Source organism: Haemaphysalis longicornis, unplaced genomic scaffold (genome assembly GCF_048455015.1).
Source record: "Haemaphysalis longicornis isolate Haplotype H1 unplaced genomic scaffold, Haemaphysalis longicornis Haplotype H1 scaffold_4, whole genome shotgun sequence".
NCBI classification, from domain to species: domain Eukaryota; kingdom Metazoa; phylum Arthropoda; class Arachnida; order Ixodida; family Ixodidae; genus Haemaphysalis; species Haemaphysalis longicornis.
Window position 1 is genome coordinate 117,953,786 of NW_027526361.1, and position 18,163 is coordinate 117,971,948.

At 47.3% G+C, this 18,163-nt stretch overlaps 1 protein-coding gene, 1 long non-coding RNA gene and 1 other non-coding gene across 3 annotated transcripts in view; all 3 read left to right on the forward strand.

Annotated features, from left to right (window-relative positions):
• Window positions 1-18,163, forward strand: part of LOC144179307 (uncharacterized) — a 142,261-nt gene that overhangs the window by 39,259 nt on the left and 84,839 nt on the right. Inside the window, exon 2 of the mRNA XM_077707604.1 lies at window positions 9,732-9,916. Coding sequence (XP_077563730.1) covers window positions 9,732-9,916 — 185 coding nt within the window. The remainder of the gene's footprint in view (window positions 1-9,731; window positions 9,917-18,163) is intronic.
• Window positions 10,662-10,734, forward strand: Trnav-cac (transfer RNA valine (anticodon CAC)). Its single transcript has one exon. It is a non-coding gene; the product is annotated as a tRNA-Val (tRNA).
• Window positions 14,000-17,304, forward strand: LOC144179312 (uncharacterized). Its single transcript, XR_013324201.1, has 2 exons — window positions 14,000-14,076; window positions 14,755-17,304. It is a non-coding gene; the product is annotated as an uncharacterized LOC144179312 (long non-coding RNA).

Sequence of the window (18,163 nt, forward strand, 5' to 3'; positions counted from 1 at the left end):
TGAATCATAGCGGTAAATGCCGTGTTCCGTGTGAAGCTTGTGAAAGCGCTCATAGTATTTTTCTCCGTCAGTTCTATTTGCCTTTCCGAATTCATGGAGTTTCATTCTAGCGAACTGAACCTTTTGGGAAAAATCTTCCTCAAGCCATACTTTGGGTGATTCGAGGTTTTTTAGTTTAGGTCCAAGACTCTCGGAGCCTCTGTTTTTGATTTAAAGTTCAGAAATTTTACAATTAGTGGCCTATGAAAGTTAGGTCGACTATGACCTACGCGATGAGCCCGTTCAATGTCGCCAACTTCATGCTGGAGATGGTTAGAAAACAATTCCCTTACAATACGTTCCGATTCCACGTAGTCCTCATGTTCGACTTCACCAAGACCGTTTCTGCGCATGCGGTTATTCATGTCATCAACAAGATCTACGAGCTCTTCATTGGCCTTGTTAATGTGAACTTTCACTTCTTTAACGGAATCAGCGGCGGCATCAATATTCACCTTACAATCAGACACACATTTTTCATGCTTTGTTCAATAGCGCCAACACAAGTGTCAATGCTTCTGACATGCTGTTTGATTTCTGCCAGAGCCGTTTTAGTTTTTTCATGACACTCCTTGACAACTGCGAGCACATTATCGATTTTGGGCCCTGGATTTGCTTCAACACCTCCAGCTGATAACAGCAGGAGCGCAAGGCACATAGACAGTAGCAGTGAAGAAGGTTTAGGGCAAAGTACCTGGGTTAGGCCAAACGCTGCAAAGAAACGATCAACACGACGGCACCCGAGTGCTCGGCCGGGAAAGAAGGTAGTACCGATGCGTGCACGGTACATACACACGTCGACACCCATGGCACAATTGTAACAACACACGTGGTGGGATTTACGGCCTCAAAAAAATGTGGTAGCTGCAATTACGGTGAGTGTGAACAAAAGTTTCCTACCTACGACAGAAGAAGGCACGTGTTAATGGTATGCCACTCGTGGCCGCGAATCCCGGAGGTGAGCAGCTTCCCAGCGTTTAAGAATGGTCCCGGTGACGCTGTTGCTGGTGACGTCACAGGAGGTCACGTCTTCCTTTCACCACGCTGGTCTGGGCAGATAGTAGTGGATCGTTGACAGCTTGGTTGATGAGTAACGGCCAGGTGGCTTGGGGCTGGTTGCACGAGGCAAGCCTCGCTTTCCTACGACGGAAGAAGGTACGTGTTAACGGTATGCCACTCATGGCCGCAAATGTTAGCCGTTGTTCGCCAGTGTTCTGCATCTGATTGGATGGTTCTCGAAGAATTAATGCCGATAGACGAATGCTCGCAAGCATTTGTCTCGTCGACGCCAGCCTTCGAGCGTCACTTCGTTGATAGCTTCTATACCCTTGTATTTTCATAAGTTTTTGTGGAGTGGAAGTTTGCTCCAATAAACGTTATTCATCCAAGAACCCTCCCGAGTCCTTGGCTGCACAACAGTATGATAAATTGGAGATCTTACGCCGTGAAAGCTTCAGGGTAATCACTGGCCTACCTAGGCCCACCCGCGTGGAAGAACTCTACCACTATGTAGGGCTGCCCCACTGCAAGCTTAATGGAGATGGCCAATGGACACAACAGGAGGCGCGCGGCTACTTGCACAGGGCAGCTCTCCCATAACTTGGGATTGGGTCATAGCACTTCGCTTTCCCCACAACTGCATCCTGTCAGAGCCCCTTGGGATGACATCTTGGTTAGCGCGCCAAAGCCTCTATCACACCTGCGCAGCCACAAACATCATTTCCAAGAGCTCGTAGCCACTGCTGCATGTGCTGACCTTCGAGAAGGTGCCATCTTCACTACAGCAGTCCTTAATGAAAGAACACCGTGCGCCACACAGTAGTGTATTGACGCCCAAATGTGCGTGACTCGCACGGTTCAGTTTCGTCACCTGCCAAGTACATGTCACACAAGTCTCAAATTTCTCCTCGCTGCGGAGCATACTGAGGCAACCTACAGTGCGGGTGAGAACCAGGAATTTATAATATTTACGGACAGCCACATTGACTTGGCCTAACGCCATTCGTCGGAACCACATTTGATCTCGTAAAGACCGTCTGCCATAGAATGCAGGTCACCCGTAATATAGCAGCGCGGGTAGAGTGTGTACCCAGACAGACAGGTGGGATCAGAAATGAGACCACTTATGCGTGGGCGAGCGAGCCCACAGGACTCCAGGCATTAATCTGGTTTTACTCGTCCCGTTCACACGATACGAATCCGAATCCGCCGGGAAGCCAAGGCTACAGGCAAGCATGCGTCCAAACCATCGCTGTGGAAATTGGTACCAGCAGATCCCACTCCACTGCCCCTAGGATTGCCCCCTTGTGCACAAGTGCTTCTGTACAAGGCATGGGCTGGCACCACCCTCACTGAGGATGTGATGGCCAAGTGGCGTGCCTATGTGCCAAAGCGCCACCAGCAGGATGACCAGGATCAGTTACTTAAGTATCTCCCGCCCAGAGTTCAGCGACTTCACGATTGGACAACAGCAATGCAAGCCGTCGATTCACGGCAGACGCTGCTTTCTCCGTGGGTGTTTGCGCGCTCGACAGGCATTTGCCGCCGAATGTAAACTGTACACGTCAACCCCTCCCCCCTGCCCGCACCAACTATAAATGTTGCGCATCTTATTGCCCGACCCTACACAGACCGATGTGTCCGCCCTTTGTGATAAAGTTCTGTTATGTTATTTTGTAGTCGCGGTCAAACAAAAACCGAATTTCGGCAAGGTCCTCGGAGGCGTTGCCAAATCACCCCCCTACCCGGCGATCCATGTCTCCTATGCTGGCTAGTCAGTGAGAGGACGCGGTTTGTCCGGTTAGGTAAAATCAAGACAGACTAATCAGTTGCAGTTGCGAAACGAAACCAGCGAGGATTGCTGTACTGGATGGGAGCAGTCTGTCTTGATTTGGCCGGTTGGGTAAAAATCAAGACAGACTGCTCCCATCCAGTACAGCAATCCTCGCTGGTGTCGTTTCGCAACTGCAACTGATCAGTCTGTCTTGATTTTACCCAGCCGGGTAGGGGGGTGATTTGGCAACGCCTCCAAGGACCTTGCCCAGTTATTAAAACATCAACTGTGACTTAAACTCGTAGCATTTACAAGCTAACAAAAGCCAATTCGCTGATAACAACCGTTATTATGGTAACGTTCTGCGAAAACAATATAACAGCGTGGAAGCGCAGGGGTAGAGGCAAGGTCGTTGCCGGTAGCGAAATACCGACTGTTTGCAAAATGACCCTAAAGATCGAGGTGCCGGCTGCAGGCACAATATAGACCCCCCCACCCTATTTTTTTCGATGTTGATGAATGGTGCAAACTGTCACAAAGTAGCAACATGCTGTCGATGCTAGCATGCTTCTGGAGCTCTCGCCCTCTTTACGTGCTCTGAACGTCCGCACACGCCACACATCAACATAAATACAACCCTTCGGACACTTCCGATAAATCCATCGCGTTGCGATCCAACGCTATGCGCAACAGACACCCTGGGTACCCTGGGCCGAAACACGGCGGAAGCACAACATAGCACAACACAGTGTCCACATCACCGCCTCCGATGGAACGCTGCTCACGATACACATGTAACCGGGGCAGTTGACGACTAGCTCCCAACCTCTTTGGTCTCTCGACAAACCATTTTTTCTTCCGTGCGACAGACGCGCACCAAACGCGTAGCCCCCATGGTAGCCCCCACGCCGTGGGAGCCGCCATTTCTATTTACTCTCCGCCACACTGCTTCCTCCATGCTACACTGCAAATGTTGTTTTTGTTTCCTCTTAACGCGCACATCTGACGTGGCATGTAATAAGTTGCTAAATCAAGTGCGGTCGTTATTTATTTGTTGCACGGAATGTTGTTTTTGTGCGCAGCCAAAGAAGGTGATGCCTCTGCAGGGCGTAGGCGCGCATTTTGAAAAGTTGAAACAAAAGCGACAAAGGTAGCCGAAGCACGTTGTGCAAGCGTCACTGGCCACGATAACTTTTAATATTACGGTGATTTTAGTCTTTGATAGAGTCTGCAAAGTATGATTGCGTACGGGGCCTGGAAACAGCAAACTGCAACAACGAGGAATATGTCGACAAGAATCTTCACGCGGACGGGCCTCATTAACTTGTGCGCCTGCCTTTGATTTGCACTCCTTCTACTTGAAATTGCGGTGTTATAATAAAGGATACGTGCTGTTACGGCACGGTATTCTGTGAAATTGTTGCTAAAGTCGTTCTTGCACTCGCCGCATTTGCAAATGAATATTTTGTCCACGCTACATAAACGCAATGACCAAACTGGAACGGCGCTACTTATAGCCGCAAACCGCCAAGGACAGCCGGGTTCCGGGGTGATGCTTGCATAAGGGGACTCGTGCGGAGCACGCCGTTGCTCGATTGTTTCCCCTGGGAAGGTCTGAGACGAGAGCCTCTGTTGTGTGCAGCAAGGCCCCAGGCGGGTCCCGACCGACAGGTCGGTCGGCTCCACAAGAAACGCACGCCGCGGGGTCCGACGGGTGGGATGCCTCTTCGCTGAGGCGGACCCATGGGCTCCGGTCGGACGTTGGAAACGGACCGTGGCTGGCGCTCTGAGCTCGATTTGCAAGGTGCCCCTGTGTCGGGGCATAACTCAATTCAGACTACTCCATCTCGGGGCCCACGAACAAATTTATTGTTTTTTTGTTTCTTTAATCGCTTTGCCCAAAGAGCAAGCTGACGAGCCGCCCTGTGCATGCCTCAAAGTACACAATAGTCAAAGTGAACATTTATCCGCTTCGCCTACAGTTCTCGGAAATTCCATTTAGTGGACCAATGGTTCTGTTTCTCAATTTGCGGAGTTCCGGGAAGTGCGACGATATTTTTAGGAATATTTACTGGATGGCCCACTAAAAACTGATTGTTTTGTGTGTCTCAATTTCGATAACTGGCATTGAATGACATCTGATGCGCTCGATTTGTATATGCCCATATTTTGAACATGCGAAAGAGGGCTGATAAAAGGGAACGCAATGAGGAGCTCGTTTCACGTGCGGATAGATATCAGTGCTCCATAAGGCAATTATGAAAAAAAAAACAGTTGAAGAATTTCTTCGGAAATAAAGCCATGAAGTACGCTTGAGGAGTATAAAGCTCGAAGTCGAGAGGAGAAGGGGGGGGGGGGGGGGTTAATTCAATGGAATAAACTGGGGGATGGGAGCGATAGAAAACAAGCTCTCCGGAAGGAGGAGGAGGTCAAAGGGCGCTCGAACCCCCCTGTTGCCAAAAAGAAGGGGCTGAGCTGCCCCTGGTCTTGGCACGATTAGATAAATCATGGCTCTATAAAAAAGAAACTGTATGGGTTGGTGCAAAGTGCGAGGCCCAATACCACCGAGCCATTTTGCAAGAACGTAAAACCGGCCTGCAAAGGCTAATCTTTAGTTGATTCCCTAATCGCCTTCTTTCATTTCATCTTGTAACATGTCACTGAGGTATTACTACCACTACCGTTTTCGTGTGCCTGTAAGGAGCTGTAAATGATTTGTCTTCGATATTATTACTCACAATTATTATTGTATCAGGCGTGCAACACCCCAGCAAACCACGAAAGTCCATAAGATATCCACAAATGGTCACAATATCCAATGTCATTTCAGGACATTCATGTGATGTCCATACACTGTTTCACCCAAGATCATCTGCTTGCGGACATCCATGCGATATCACTGCAGGTGTGTTAGTATAACATCATTACGCGATATTGCTAGGATGTCCACAAAGTTACATTTTTCCTTACACTGAGAATTCGCATTCATAACGCGGTGTACATATGGGGCCCCAGCCACACAAAGTGTGTCTTAGTTCAAATCAACCCTCATCCCCGTCTTTCCTTAAGCTTCGAAATATTTTCTGGCCTGTTTCTAACTAATATTTTAAATGAAGAGCGGGTAGTTTTTTTATTTCGAATTTGAGCGAAATCTGGTTGCCTTTCTGTTTGATTCGGGAATATTTTAGGCTGCTTGATTTATGTGGATGAAGAACAAGCGGGACTGTTGATTTTCTCATTTCTCATTTTCTCCGAGCACTGGTATGCAGCCTGCATGAGTACGGAACCAGTATGGAGCCCGCTGAGTAGGCAGGACTCTTGTCACCCAAATTTGATGCTTTGGATGCGAGCAGGTATTGCATGATGCAACTCGCGCGTCTGGGTGTTGTTTGTTTAGTTCTTGCGCGACGGAGTGGCGGGCCTCGTCCAGTCTTTAACATCGGTGGAGATGAGGGTTACGGCCGCGTAATTTTGCAGCGTTTTACTGCATCGTGAATACCCTCGTTGGGTAAGCAGTCGAAGGCTTTGCGAATGTCCAAAAGGACGACAAAGGCCATGGTTTTTGGTAGCTTTCGCGTTTTATAGTGCAGAGACAAGGTCAGCAATTGAATCCATGGAACTGCGCTGGCGGCAAAAACCCGTCTGCTGCTCAGGGTTCAAGTTGCAGATTCGCACATACTGGTAATTCGAGGCGTGCGAGCGCCATTGATTCGAGAATTTTGGAGGCAGCGCTCGTGAGTGAAATAGGACGAAAAGAGGTGAAAAGTTTGGGAGATTTGTTCTTTTTTAGGACGGGAGAGACAAGTTGGAGGCCAAATTGAGCAGGGAGGGTGCCGGAAGACCAGTGGAAGTTGCAAAGTCAAGATGGCGCGAGCGCTGCCTCTCGGCTACGTTTCCGATAGCCTGGTATGTGATGCCGCCAGCCCCGGGCGCACTTTTTCTTTTTGCATTTTGAATGGCCCACAGGAGCTCGGCCGCCATGAAAGGAGCTTCAAAAGCCGTGCTCGGGGGGAAGGAGGGAGCGGGCGCGCGCTTGGCGTCAGATTCTTCGTTTTGGGCTGCTGCAGGGTTTGCGCGAGAAAGCTCGGCCGCGTTTTTTCCACTTGTATGGAGTGGGCGAGGAGGAGGGGGGGGGGGGGGTTGTATGCGGGGGTGTCGGAGAGGGCGCGAAGCCAGTGCCGTGCATTCGCCACAACCCCCCCCCCCCCCCCCCCTCCCTCCCCGAGCGCAGCATCTCCGTACTTGCTTGGCGTATCGTCTGACCATCTATGGTCTGACAAAAGCGGCGGCGGTGGAGAAGGAGGAGGACCGAAGGAAACCATCCTCGCCCTCTCCGACGGGGAGCTGGGTTCCCGTTGTTCCCGCGCTTTTCGGTCACTCACTCGCTCTTTGCTCGCCTTGCTCGAAGGACTTCGCGTCTCAAGAGACGGGAAATCGACGGCTGTGTTCGGTTCCTGTCTTCGGCTGCACCACACGGTTCTCAGATCACCGATCGGCTTCACTTCAAGGACCCGGCCGTATACTTCTATCTCTGTTCAAGGTATTTCTTCTTTGCGATTGTGATGCTACTCGCGACTCCAAATTACTTCTTGGTATTTTCTTCCAGTTTTCCATCTGAGACTGCCAGTGAATACATCACAAAAACTTCATCCCAGCCCCTTGATGAACGTCTCCAGTAGCAGGTAAGAAACTATCATAATGTCAGCAATAAGCTGAAGCTAACCAAGATATACGACATTTTCTTGCAGGACAACTAGCGTTTTCTCCAGATTCTGCCATTCCAAGAAGGGTACCTAGCATTTCGTTCCTGTTCCCTTTCTTCAAATGTATATTCTGCCGCCGCTGCTGCGAAGTTTGCTGCCGCTCTTTCTGCTGAAGAAACAAGATTTCTGGATCAAACACAAGATTTCAACTGGCGGCCCAACTTCTCAGAAGCAAATTTACAGAAGACGCGAACATGAATCCAAGCACGTGCCTTCTTTTGCGTAATATTTTAGCATGCAGTATAGTAGACTAAACTTTTGCTTTTCCGGCCTGTTTCTTAGGTATTCTGGCAGCTCCTATTTTCTCTGTTGTTCTGTTTAACTTCATGATAACTTTTATTTAAAATCTTTTGTGGGTTTATTACATTTAAAGTTTATTCTTTGCTTAAGTTTTGCACGGCTTCAAGTTGAATCACATTGTTTATTTGGCACTGTTTTTATTCAAAAGCCGAAATCTTTGCTGTGTTTTTTCTCTTGTCTCATTTTAGCTGCACAGTTAAGAAACGATTCATATATGCACGCCTGTTGATGGTGAGTTTGTAAAGTATCTGACCCGCCCGGTTGATTGCAATTTTCTTTTAGCCTGTCACTCTTTCAATAGGCAGAATGGTGTAAGCAGCTGTTTCAATAATAGCTATTTAACAAGCGTTTAACTTGTGCTGTTTTTATTTTTTTAATGTTTTCTAGGTCTTGAACTTCCAGCAAGGTTCATCTGGTGGATATTGAAATGATTTTGAAATAAATGCCATTTTTCTTTGCAATAAAAATTGGGGATGGTTTCATGTCATTAATAATAATATATAAATAGTTATATAATAATTGTATAAGGTCCTGAGAATGCCTCCACATGGCATCAAATGGACATTATATGATGTCGTCCGGATATCTGTGAAATGTCCACAGAAAGTTTCCATGAATTTTAAGCACACCCTGTGGATATCCAGACGAAAGTATTTGTGGATGTCTATTCCGAGGCAATAGGGACATCGCCTGAATATCCTGTGGACATAACGTGGGCGTTCACGAATATCCTCTGCACATTGGATATCAGGGAAGTTACATTGAATGGACATCCACAAGATGTTTTATGGTTTGCTGGGAATTGCAAGTGAAGTTCGAATACCTCGCAGAGAGTTTATAGCTCTTCCCTAACCAAACAAATATTTCCTTTCATTATCGAATTATATAGGATGTTTGAAGTGGATTGAAGTCTGTTACTTTAAATAAATGGTGTTTGATTTAAGAATACATAGGAAAAATAAGGGCCGACTTCTAACAAAGCTATCCATTTCAGACGCCGAAAAAAAAAATTACGCCCACCTCCCCTCGCGGGAACCCTCGTGTGATGCAACGCATCTCATGGGGGGTTCCATTGGCGTTTTCCATCGTATTGATTACGCTTATAGCAGGGATTAGTGGGCGGACGACTGTCGACTGAGACCGCCGGAGCGCGGCATGCCGCTTTATATTCACAGCGCCCGAAGGATAGGAGAGCGCGGAGAGAGAGAGTACTGCACATGCGCAGCGCGCGCAGCGCCGCCCACCGGCGCCTACCAACGGAGTGAGAGCGCGCTGCGCCAACCCGCAGCTGTTTGGGAGAGAGCGTTCGCTATCGGAGAGAAGAGAGGAGGAGAGGCGCAGCTGTGCGGACAACGCCGGACAGACGCAGGAAGGACAGAGGGGCGAGCATGAGATGCGTTGCATCTAAAAACCGAACTCTGGTTTCTAGAACAAAATCATCACCATCATCGTCGTCGTCATCGATTGCCTTGAGCCTCCCTACCTTCAAACACTTCCGCGGCCTCTGCTTCGAAAGAGGATGAGCCACTCACCGCTCATTCTCTCTCTTCTCACTTTCCCCATTAGTGCCATCACCTTAATTTCAAAACACGTTGTCAGCTCTACCACCCCCTCCTCCTCCCATTGCCGTTGCCCGCTCTTCTCGCTGTGCTCCGAGCCTTCTTTCCTTTCTCTTCCAATAAAGCTACTCTCTCTCTCTCTCTGCTCCGCGCCTTGAGTAGATAGATAGATAGATAGATAGATAGATAGATAGATAGATAGATAGATAGATAGATTGATTGATTGATTGATTGATTGATTGATTGATTGATTGATTGATTGATTGATTGATCGGTCTATCGATCTTCCCCTCGCAGGCCTGTCCTTCTTCCAGATGCTGTCCCAGCTGTACGACCTGAACCGCTGCCGTACGCCCCAGGGGCTGCCGGGAACCTGCGGGGACATTACACGCTGCGTCTACCTGCTACTGGACTTGTCGCGACTTCGCCAGTCCATCTGCTTCCAGAACCTCATCTTCCCGGGGGTGTGCTGCCCCGGCAGGGTGAGTGCACTGCCACGACGTGCTTCTTATTGAGACAGCCAGTTGGAAACGGTCACTCGGTCACTCTGCTCTCGTCCGCCGCACAGCGGCCGTGGACGTGCGTCACTTCACTCGAGCTAAGTGCGAGGGTGCGAGTATGAGCGGTGAGGGCGGAGAGAGAACGTGAAGAGAAGGCTGCGTGCTATAACGTAAGATAAATCTATAGGTGATACTTTTGGACCGGGACAACGAAAGGAAGTGAAGACGTTAGTGTGAATACGGGAGGAAATGCCACCTAGAAGCGACCTTGCTTTGTTTCTGTCTGACCGCATTTCAGGTCAGAAGTGACAAGAGAAGTTCTGACGTTTTCCGGGGGCCGCATTACCTATACTCCCCCGCGCCGTCAAACAGCTATGAAACGCGTGAACAGTAGTTAGGCAATGGGCACCAGTGAGAATAGCGCTTAATTAAGAAGCTTTATGGGACTGAGCAGTCTCTGAAGTTTGGCACACAACATCTACGCGTACGGTAAGACCTCATTCACAGCAGCACCCCGAAGTAATTGCACAATTCGCCCATAAAGCCGCTCCGGCGCTCGCCGATGCGCCCCGACCTTTGAAGGCCACGGCGAGAAATGCGTCCGAAAAGGCCACCAAAGCCGAGTGATGTCACATCGTAGAAAATGGCTGCTCCCAGGCCGGACCCGTGTGTACTGTCCGCAAGATATACGATCCGACATTGTTGCAAAGACCACGGCTTCCAGCCCGTTTCCGTGGTGTAGCGGTTATCACGTGCGCCTCACACGCGCAAGGTCCCCGGTTCGATCCCGGGCGGAAACATCTTTATTTTCTTTTTTTTAACAGCTGTTGCAATTTCAGCGGTCACAACGTCTCAAACACTGAACCTATAAGCACAACTTTATTTTAAGATCTTGTTGCAACGAGCAACGATAGGGCGCCTGCATCATGGAAAAAGCCTTTTGTACTTTGCGCCGATTACATTCGTAGCGGCTATATCGATCAGGGGACTTCAGAAGGGACGGCTCATTAAACAACTAGTTTATTTGCCCTTGGGAAGGACATTTCAGGGTTCTATACAGCGTTTACGTAAAAGGAACGTCGATCCGCCGACAATCCCGAACCATTCTTTGGGTTTAAAAAAAAACTGATTTAGTATCCACTTATTTATGTAATTTTAGTGCGTAAAAAAGAGCGAGGCTCTTAAAGCAATGCGAAACAACGCGTCACCACATGAAATCCAGAAAATGTAAGTGCCCTCGTGGCGTGGTGACTGCTCAGAAAAAAAAAAATCATGAACCATTCCACTAAGTGAAGGTGAATGGCCAGGGAAGCTTAATTTTTAGCAGATGACATAGAGGAGACCTATAATTTAGGTAAAAAGGTAGGAGCAAAGTTTATTTCTCTTGAGTGTTGTCGACGGTCATCACTAAGAAGGACACCTACACACAAGCACAGACTTTTAGGTTCGCTTTACTGACCTTGAAAATGGTGCCTAACGAAAACTAATCTACTCTACATACGTATTCAACGGATGAGACAAATTCGAAGCAGAAGTTATGTTTTGATCTTGCAAATGGTGTCTTTTATTAATAAATCTACACAAGATACATATTCAAGTAATGAGAGTGATACGCTTGAGTTACAAATGATTTTTTGGGCAGCGTGCAAGTTTGGTGGTGACCGCGTTCTAATAGCACACACACAACAAGAATTCCTGTCGTACGACAAAAATCTTTGTAATCACAACAGAACTCCTGTTGTTACGACAAAGCCATCTGTTGTTACGGCACACATTTCTGTCGTAACTACAAAGTCAATTTTCTCAACGACAAACATATCTGTAGTCACAACAGAAGTGCCATTTACGGTACTCTTCACAATGGGCAATACATCAGGGTCACAACAAGACAAGAATTTGGCACGACAGAACATCAAAATTAGGACAGGAATACAGCACACGACAGAACATCAGAATCACATGACAAGAATACGACAAAGCAACAGTACGACACGCGAAAATACGACAAACTACAGAAAATTTTCTTGTCGTGTAAAACGGCCGAGCAAGATGGAGCACCTCGCAAACAGCTGAACCGGGGTTTCAGAGGTCGATCTACAACTCTAATTGAAATGGAGGCCATATTTATACTAACAAAAGGCTAACTAGTAATGATTAAGAAATGAACGGTTGATTATGCCCCATACAAGATTGTATACGGGTGATCCCGACAAGCTGTACGTCAGTGCTAGGATGTCAGCCCGGCTGTGCGTAATTTCGACAAATTGACTGTCAAACGACCGTCGTTGGGCAACGCCACGTCTGCATTGCGAGGCATACATGCCGAACGCCGTACACGAAGATGACAGCTACACACATGGTAGTTTAAAGGGACACTGAAGTGAATTTGTCAAGCTCCCGTTTTTGCTTGCACTGCGTAGACTGGCTCCAATTAGCACACTTTTCATCGTTTATCCGGTTGACAAATCGGTAATTATTTTACAAAGCGCGAAAGAAGAAAAACTACCATGCGCGGTTTGCGGCGGACGCACCAACTAAGGCTGTGACGTTGGGAGGAGGGGCGCCGTGATTGGACGATGCCCAAGGTTAGCAATCAAACAAGTTTCGGTTTCGGTTCTGTAAAACATAACCAATGGCTTTGTTGGATGGGCATTCTCAATATCTCAGTAATCATGGTACCGCGCTTCTGCCATGTTGTCGGCTGTAAAATGCACAAGATAAGCCTCCCAGGATGGCTTGTAGTCGTAGCATTCACTAGATGAGACCTACGCAGTGCATGAACGCCCTCCGCGTACCCGGAGACGCCCAAATGTCATGCGTTTTCCCCCCATATTTGGAGCTTGCCTCCCTCATGCCTGTATCGTAAAAAGCGTGTTCGCACCAGGCCAAGGGTCTGTTCATTCTGGCCTGTGCCCACTGCCTGCAAGCAGTCGGTGCTTATGGCAACAGCACGCCAACGAGAACTCGCTAGCGCGCCAGTGCCAGCCTGCGCGCGTTTTGTGAACTAGTTCGTGTAGCCATGAACGTTGCGACCCCAAAAAAGGTGAACTCAATATAGAAAACATCGGCGGAAAACAAAAAAGTTAACTTACAAAAAAAAAAAAAAAAAGCACGTACCCGCGGGGATTCGAATTTGTGACTCGCAGAACATTTACGGTGAATTCCTAACGCCCCAGACCGCTAGGCCACGGAGCGGGACGCGAATTCCTAGCTAATATAGGGTATATATTGTATAACCGGTTTACACTTTTATTTAGTTTTGGTATTTCAAGCCGCTTAGGTGACTATTTGTTGTACTGCGATCGTGCAGTAAGCGTCGCCCGAGTTTTTACAGTAGCTCACGTCTAGCAATTGCATTTCGTAGACGGAAAAGCGTTCGCAGATGCGTAGTCGTGCTGCTGACCGCTGTGCTTATTCGCCCAGCGCAAAAAAGTGCTTCCCGCGCCCTAGTTTTACGCTGTACGGTAAAAATATCAGTTGATTTTATTTGCTTAGTACCTATATTGACTTCGCTGACTCTTCTCCCGCCTTCAAGACGCCTTATATTTTCCTACTGGCGTACCAGTCAGCGAAGCGTCGCATATGTGCAGCGCTTGTGTGAAGCGACCTTGACTTGGAGCTAGATACAGTGTACGAACAAACCAAGTAAAGAAAGGCACATTCTTCCATTCACAAACGTGTCCTGGCTTCGTTTCAACTAAGCGAACGAATTGCGACCAAGCAATTTTTTTTAACCTCCTTGATTGCGACGACCCGCCGGCGGCCGGCGGACGAAACGCTGGGCCGACTGACTCTGTCGGCGGGGGAGCCGTGCAGACCTGCCCTTCAGGAGAGGAATTAACCAACCTCTTGGGCGGGTGAGGAGCATCGCTAGGCGGATGTGACGTCACGTTTGCTCGCAGCGTTCCCGCGCGGTATGTTTACATGTTTCCGAGTGCTGCCTACACCAGCCTACACGGCGTACGTGCCGCCGTAGCGATTCAAGTAGTCGCGTCGTCGCGTTCGATGCGGTCGACGCAAGAATTCATGAACTGGCGATGGTTGTCGCCCTGTCAGTCGTCGCTCAACAGCTCCAGCGTCTTCTGGCACTACAGCTTTGCAGTTATCTGTGGGCGTTCAACTGTCCACCATCGGCCGACCAGGTGAGTGTTTTTTGGCGGGTTTGCAATCAGTTCGCATATCTCCTACTGCAAAGCGTGCTTTCTGCTTGCGGCAGTTATATTAGCGACGTTTACGAAATTGTTAACGGCGCGTTCTCACCGTCTTGCATTATTGTTGCTGTTTATGCTGCTCTGTTCGCGTCTGTCGGCGATCGCAAGCTGTTGGCGGTTTGTTGCACGGCGCGGGAACCCGTCTCGGCCGTGGCGCTTCTTTGTCTCTTCTTCAATGTGGCGTCATTAACATCGCTTGTTATCCTTGGGCTAACCTATCTTAATGTTGTAACGAAAATGAACTTGCTGTGCGAACTGAGCGTGACAGAACGCTGTTTTCAAGGTTTTCGTGTGCGCGTGTGGTTCGTGAGGGCGTTGTAACACGCTGCTTTGGCCTCTTGCACCTCTTTCCTGCATCTAGTACTCTTGCTTGCCAGGAGTGCCTGCCAAGGGATGCTTACTTCGTTATGTGTTTTCATATTTAATAGTGAACCACTCAGCGTTATATAACTGATGCAAATGCAGGCGGAACGACCCCGATAACAACGCAGGGCAGGGGCAGTGCCTGTGTGGTCTTCTCTGTCGTTTGCCCTTCTTTTCAGTCGTCGTAGATTATTTACTGTTGCGTGAACGTTGTTTGATTCTTCACGTTTCATTTTTCTCTTGCAGCATCTCCTGACTGCAGTCACGGTGCCCCTAGCCTGCGTGCAGCACTCATCCTGCCATTCTAGTGGGAACTGATGTTCGCAGGCCACTTGTCACGACCTAACGGGTTCCCGCCCTTGCCTGGCTTATAATTGATGGTATACTTCAGATACACTGCTGCGTTCTCTCTCTGCATACATTTAAAGCGAGTGTTTACACTAACACAGCAGTGGATAACCATGAAGACAGCATGTACTGGAAATGCCAGTGAAAACAAAACCAAACGATCTGCAGATCTATGCCAGCTTGACCATTACAAATCTTTCAGCGAGTGTCAAAGCAATGGACAGCTGGGGATATCTCGTGCGCTAAATTGTGTTCTTCTTTCTGTTTGTTTTCTATTTGCTGGTATAAATTTACGAATTGATAGTATGAGTAAAGTAGACAGAGAACAAAGTGATTGCGTTGCTCTTAGAAATGCCTTACACGAAATAAAACTGCTTCCTGCGAGTTCGCACTGCTCAGTGCGGGGAAAAAAGGTTCCGTATAACAAATAATTTGGTGCACCCAAACCCATCTGTGATGAACATATGTCATGCATGGATTATTTAAGGGCATGTTATTAGCTTTGGCAAAACAAGAAAGTGACCTCTTTCTTGTGCAGAAAACTAGTTTAGTTGTAATTTTGGCTCTTATCTGTCCAGTGTCAACAGGAATAGTAGCCTTGATGTGCGACTTTGCGGACACTTTCCTGTCACCTTCCTTCAATGTCACCACAGTGGTGGTGAAGACTCCTGGGCAGTCGAAATCGCATGATGACAGGCAGTTATATTCTACCACGAGAAGCACCCTCCACAAGCCATGAGGCCTTGCTCTGTTTTCAGCTGCGGCTCCTTTCGTTGCCAAGTGCCTTGGTCTTTTGGGGTAAAGCTCCCAAAACAGGGTGGTCTTGTCCCTGTTGGAATTGTTATGTTGATCATACTTTTCACCCACAGCTTTCCAGTTCATTTCACTTTTCTAACCCAATTCTAATGTTATTAGTGTAGGGAAATCTGGTGTCCAGCAGCTTGCGTTTCAAAGGGAATAGATGTAGCAACTACATCAAGCACTAGCTGATTCTGATGCTTAGTGGACTTTGCTGTGAGCCGTCCAAAGCACCACAAAGGGAAGCAGTGCTGGTCTTATGTAGTGTACTACTTTGGAGCTGCAAAATTACAATGCACCTTTTATTACAATGCACCTTTTTTACCTCAATTTTTTATGCTGCAGTGGAAATCATGCGAATACATGTTTGTAAATGTCCATTCCACCAACAAATTCACGGCATGCCTTGACAGTAGGTGCAGTTTTATGCATCTACATAATCACCTGTACCCATTTATCACAGGCCTGCAATTTGCACATGGTCGGATTTAAGCACCCTAAATGTGGCAAGTGTAACCGACCGTAACACACAATCTTGAAAACTCTACCTTATCAACGAGAAAGCAATAAGTGGCCCATTGACTAAGAAGCCACTATCCGCTGTCTGTACTAGCACGACAGCTCCTAAACCGGCCGGCAGTGCAAAGAGAGCAAAGGTGGATTGAGTTCAAAACTTTGGGAAGAGTTCAAACCACATGGGAATCAAACCCAGGACATCCCTAGTGCAAGTCCAGCACCACATCCTTGACACCACTATAGCTCAGTGGGTCTAGCTGACTAAAGGTGGACCCAGGGAGCGCATTGTGACCTTAAACTGAAAAAAAGTCCACAGGTACAAGCAACTCGACATACAATGAGTTTTAAATTTCTTGGCAATTCATTAGGCCAGCACATAGCCGTAACATCCCCACTCAGGTGAATTGGCCAGTCACGATGATAGTTGCTGTCAGAAGCTCATGGCTGTTTCACCAATTCCCGTTTGTCTTAAAACAATGCTGCTTAAATTATACACTGGCCAACTGCACCTCATCGAGTAATTTTACGCTCCTAGCATTCTGCAGTAGCCTTGTTTAGTGTTAAAGAACTACGTATTTGATCACATGTGAAGACTGCAATTTCTGTTAGAGCATTTTGTGCTTTCAACCTGAATTGGTTGACGCTCATCAATTCAACACTGGCTGCAAACTTTTATTGTGGTGTAATAAACATAAAACCTGGATAGAGTAAAAATACTGAAGAGTAAATTATGTTAGGCTTATACATTGCACAGCGTAGCTGTAAACATCAAAATTCAACTTTTTAGGTTTCACGAGGAAAAGCTCAGCATAACTTGGGCCAGCTATGAAGGGTAACTGCAGTGTAGGGCTATAGGTTAAGTCAGGCCACCTGTAAATCTTTGACATGCTTCGAAATCTTGGCACACAGGCATTTTTTTGTTCTACCTAAACCAATGCTTTGGACTTTGGCGAAATGTTTTGTACGGGTTAAACTGCACAATGCAATTGCAAGTAAGAATTGAACAAACGTCTGTTGTGTCCATTCGAGAATCCAGTGCTTGCCCAATATCGAAAATTGCATCCAGCAATCGATTCAAGAAATGTACTTGTATGTCCAAGAGACAAGCTCAAATAAAAAGTTACCCTACTTCAACTGCATTCCTTGCATATTTATTTATTTGAAAATATTTAGCACGAAAACAACAGAATGGTACCAACAGGCAGTGCTGTCACTTTTCGTGCTCTCTCTCTCGTGCTGTGTTGTTTTTCCAGTTTATTAATTTTAAAAATATGCCACATTTGCCATTTTAGTTGGTTTTATTTGTTTTGATGTTATGCTGTGTTGCCAACGAAACTTTGTAAATGTCTTCCTAAGAAAAAAATAAGAATGCCTAGCATTTGTAAGTGTATGCTTCTTGATGGATAGCAACTCTCACTATATGAAAGTGAAGCCAAGAAAACACCAAAGTCATCACAAACACTGAAGAATGTTTATTGACATGGCATCACATCACTTGCTGGACAAGCAACAAGGCACCATAATGCTGCTCACACAAGAGTGCGAAGTATGAGCTGTTGCTAAAACCACTTGATAAAAATACAAGCAGGCGCTTATCTGCCCCAAGGTGACCCTGAATGAAAATGTGACATGCGCAACACTGGAAATCAACAAAAGTTATTGGGTCAGGCATAAGTGAAAAGTGCGGGCAAAAGTCGAGGGCACTTTCATGTGTTGGATGACGAGACTGCTGGCACAAGACAGGAAGGATCGAAGGGTGCTGACTCAGTATTGTATGGTTACAAATACGTGCAGATTGCTACTCACTGGACCAAAAGTGCTTGAAGACCCTGATTTTAAAGCAAAACTTTCTATGTCTCACCAGTGGAATATGCCATGCCAAAAAGGCATTACAGAAAAGCCAACTTTCTCTGACAATGATAATGATCGTGGGTAAAGAAGTGCAGAAAAAAAAAACGCTTCCTGCAGTCGGAAACAAATCGGGACCCTCGCG